Source organism: Syngnathus floridae, chromosome 15, assembly GCF_059516105.1.
Source record: "Syngnathus floridae isolate MCC-2025c chromosome 15, RoL_Sflo_1.0, whole genome shotgun sequence".
NCBI classification, from domain to species: Eukaryota; Metazoa; Chordata; class Actinopteri; order Syngnathiformes; family Syngnathidae; genus Syngnathus; species Syngnathus floridae.
Genome location: NC_142427.1, coordinates 8,805,546 through 8,808,211, shown reverse-complemented (window position 1 = coordinate 8,808,211; position 2,666 = coordinate 8,805,546). Strand labels below are relative to the sequence as shown.

Genomic DNA, 2,666 nt, shown 5'->3' with positions numbered 1-2,666 from the left:
CACTGTGGTAAATCATCTTCACATGTGCAATTGAGAATCAACACGTCAGAAACACAGTACATATGATTTATTATTATTTTAAAAATTGGCAAAGTTATTGAAACAGCTTAGGTTGCAATCATGTTCTTGTGCATGATTTATAGCAAGAAAAATAATGAAAATAATATTCTCCTTTAAATTATTTTTGAACCAGTGACAGAATATGTTTCTCATGCACTTTTAAAATGAATTGAGATTTAAATTTTCAAGTTTCTACTCTCTAGTTTTAGTTGGACAGTATCCTGTCATCACAGTGGATCCTTAAATCAGTAATACGGACATACGACGTTGTATATGTCGAGGTTACGGACATACGACGTTGTATATTTCGAGGTTACGAACGGCGCACAATAAAATATTTTGCGTGTAATAATACGTCGTCACGTGTGACTTAGTGTTTTACATTTCATTGTTATATATTTTCAAACTGGTAAGTGTTTTTATAAAATTATTAATTGTAGACATTTGTAAAAGTCCAGACTACGTCATCACTGTAGCGGAAGTGTTTGATAGGAGGACGTACTTGATTGGCTGGATGACTTGAAATAACTTCCGTAAACAGTTCTGGCGGAAAAATGCCCGCCATTCTACCTGCAGTGGCAGAACAACTTTTACAAAATATCCGTAAAACATACCAGGAAACTTCTCAAAGTAAGTTGACAAATACATTTAGAGCGCACTACCTTAATTTGCCTTTTTTTAAAATGAATGAATGAATGAATGGCGGACGAACCGTTTGGCTCCCGCTTTATTTAACCTCATTTGATATACCTCAGCCCAAATGACTTTAGGAATAAAATAAACTTTCCCTTTTTACATTATTTATTTTAATGTCATACAAGTGAATACTACCAAGTTCACTCATTTTTAGGTTTTACAATGTGGTTTTGCATATTTAAACCTGTAGGGGGCGCTGCTGCTTCATATTCGCTTCATTAAACGTCAATTATAGCCACCATGGTATACATTATAGTGCCTTAATTATTTTTAATGCAATTATAGACTGTATAAAGGTGCCAACGATTACACCAGGTGCTTATGTCCTATGTTGTGTTAGAGTGCAACACAGGTATCTCACCTGGGTCATATCCTCACCTGTTTTCCACGCCTACCTGTTAAAACACACCTGATTTTGGACAATCCTGATCATTTCAGGAACACTTGAGGATTGGTGTCCCAGAGGAAAATAGAAATGTAGTTGGAGAATATCAGATAAGGATGATAATCGTGAGAAGCAGTGGTGTGATTATTTTTGTGTTTTTCTTTTGCAGTTCCTGATGACTTGCTAACTGCGTAAGTGGCCCTCCTACTAATTATGGCTTTTGCCTATTGTTCAAAGTCTGACCTAGATAATGGCAAGTGCTAAAGAAAATGTATATTGTTTTTGGTTGTTTTTATTTTAATTTACATGTTAGTCATCCACCCGTGACTTATCTCTTCTGAAAAGTATTGAGAAACCAAATTTCGTCATAAGAGTGACAAATAATCTCTGAAACACAGTCATGCTGATGCTAATATCAAGAAATTCCCATTATAGTGGTTTGAAGTGAACCACATCCAGACTACAAGGTTTTTTTTGTTTTTTTTTTCCTCATGAGTAAGTCTTCCCAAAATTGGCACTAAAGTCATTTCTTGAAAAAAATAACCTTATTTAGACCAGACAACATTTTAGAGTGTCATCAGTTGCAGACTCTGATTAATTCAACCATCATTTTTTATAGCACATGCATTTCCTATTTGTTTAGAAAAAAGTGGGAAAAAAATAATGTTATTGATTGCCCCCTGTTGATTGTTTCTCAGGTTGAATTGTGTTTTTGGGCCCTGTGCAATCCGAGCTTTGGATCTGGTTGACCAACGCTCAGTCACTTGTCTGTCATCACCCAGTGGACGTAAGGCCTTCCAGGTATGTCACCTGTTTGCATCCATGGTTCCTTTTTTTTTAATTTTTTTTTTTTTTTAAACAGACTGTAGCTGTGAAATAGAAAAAAAACCCTCTTTAGATCATTTGTTATGATAAAAAGGGGGGAACCACCATGATTTCCTGTCAACTTCTTCTTCAGGTTTTTTGAGCAAATGGGAGGAACTTTAAATTACAGTTCTGCTAAATACAGACATGTTGCTTTTGACTCACTCAGTTTTGTTGGACTTTTTGTGTTTTCACATCAAGGCTTTCTCATCTGGAGCTGAATGATATTTGGCTGGATTTTCTCATAGGCACACTTGAGTAATCATTAGAATTATGTTTAATTACACTGTGTGTATATATGATTTGAAGTCAGTCAAAGCCAATGATTGCAGAAAAAAAGGATATTGTTTTTGTGGTCCCTACTGTTGCCTCCATTATTTGTATTTATTTTTTGACATTAAAAAGAAAAAAATCATTATTTAGACTTAAGACCTCTTAGATATAACTCCCTGAAGAAGTGAGGTGTGTGTGTGCTCTCTTGGCACTGTATCAAATGTTGAAAAAGAAGTTGATTCACTTCATTTTCATTATGTTGGTCATTTCCTGTTAACACATCGATGAGTACTTTTTGCCTGTTATGCGCACTCTTCTTTCCTCAGCAGCATTGAATAAGATGTGATATTTTACCGTTGAGATTTTTCTACCTTGTCTCCTCCAAATA

The 2,666-nt window shown here is 35.1% G+C and overlaps 1 protein-coding gene across 6 annotated transcripts in view; it reads left to right on the top strand.

The window, feature by feature from the left end:
- The first annotated feature begins 579 nt into the window (after window positions 1-579).
- Window positions 580-2,666, top strand: part of zswim7 (zinc finger, SWIM-type containing 7) — a 33,192-nt gene continuing 31,105 nt past the window's right edge. For all 6 annotated transcript variants that reach the window (XR_015863263.1, XR_015863264.1, XM_088399635.1 and 3 more), the window contains exons 1-3: window positions 580-690; window positions 1,311-1,332; window positions 1,840-1,942. Coding sequence is in view for 4 of the 6 variants with exons in the window: in XM_088399635.1 (XP_088255761.1) it covers window positions 615-690; window positions 1,311-1,332; window positions 1,840-1,942 (201 nt within the window). In the remaining 2 variants the exon portion in view is untranslated. The remainder of the gene's footprint in view (window positions 691-1,310; window positions 1,333-1,839; window positions 1,943-2,666) is intronic.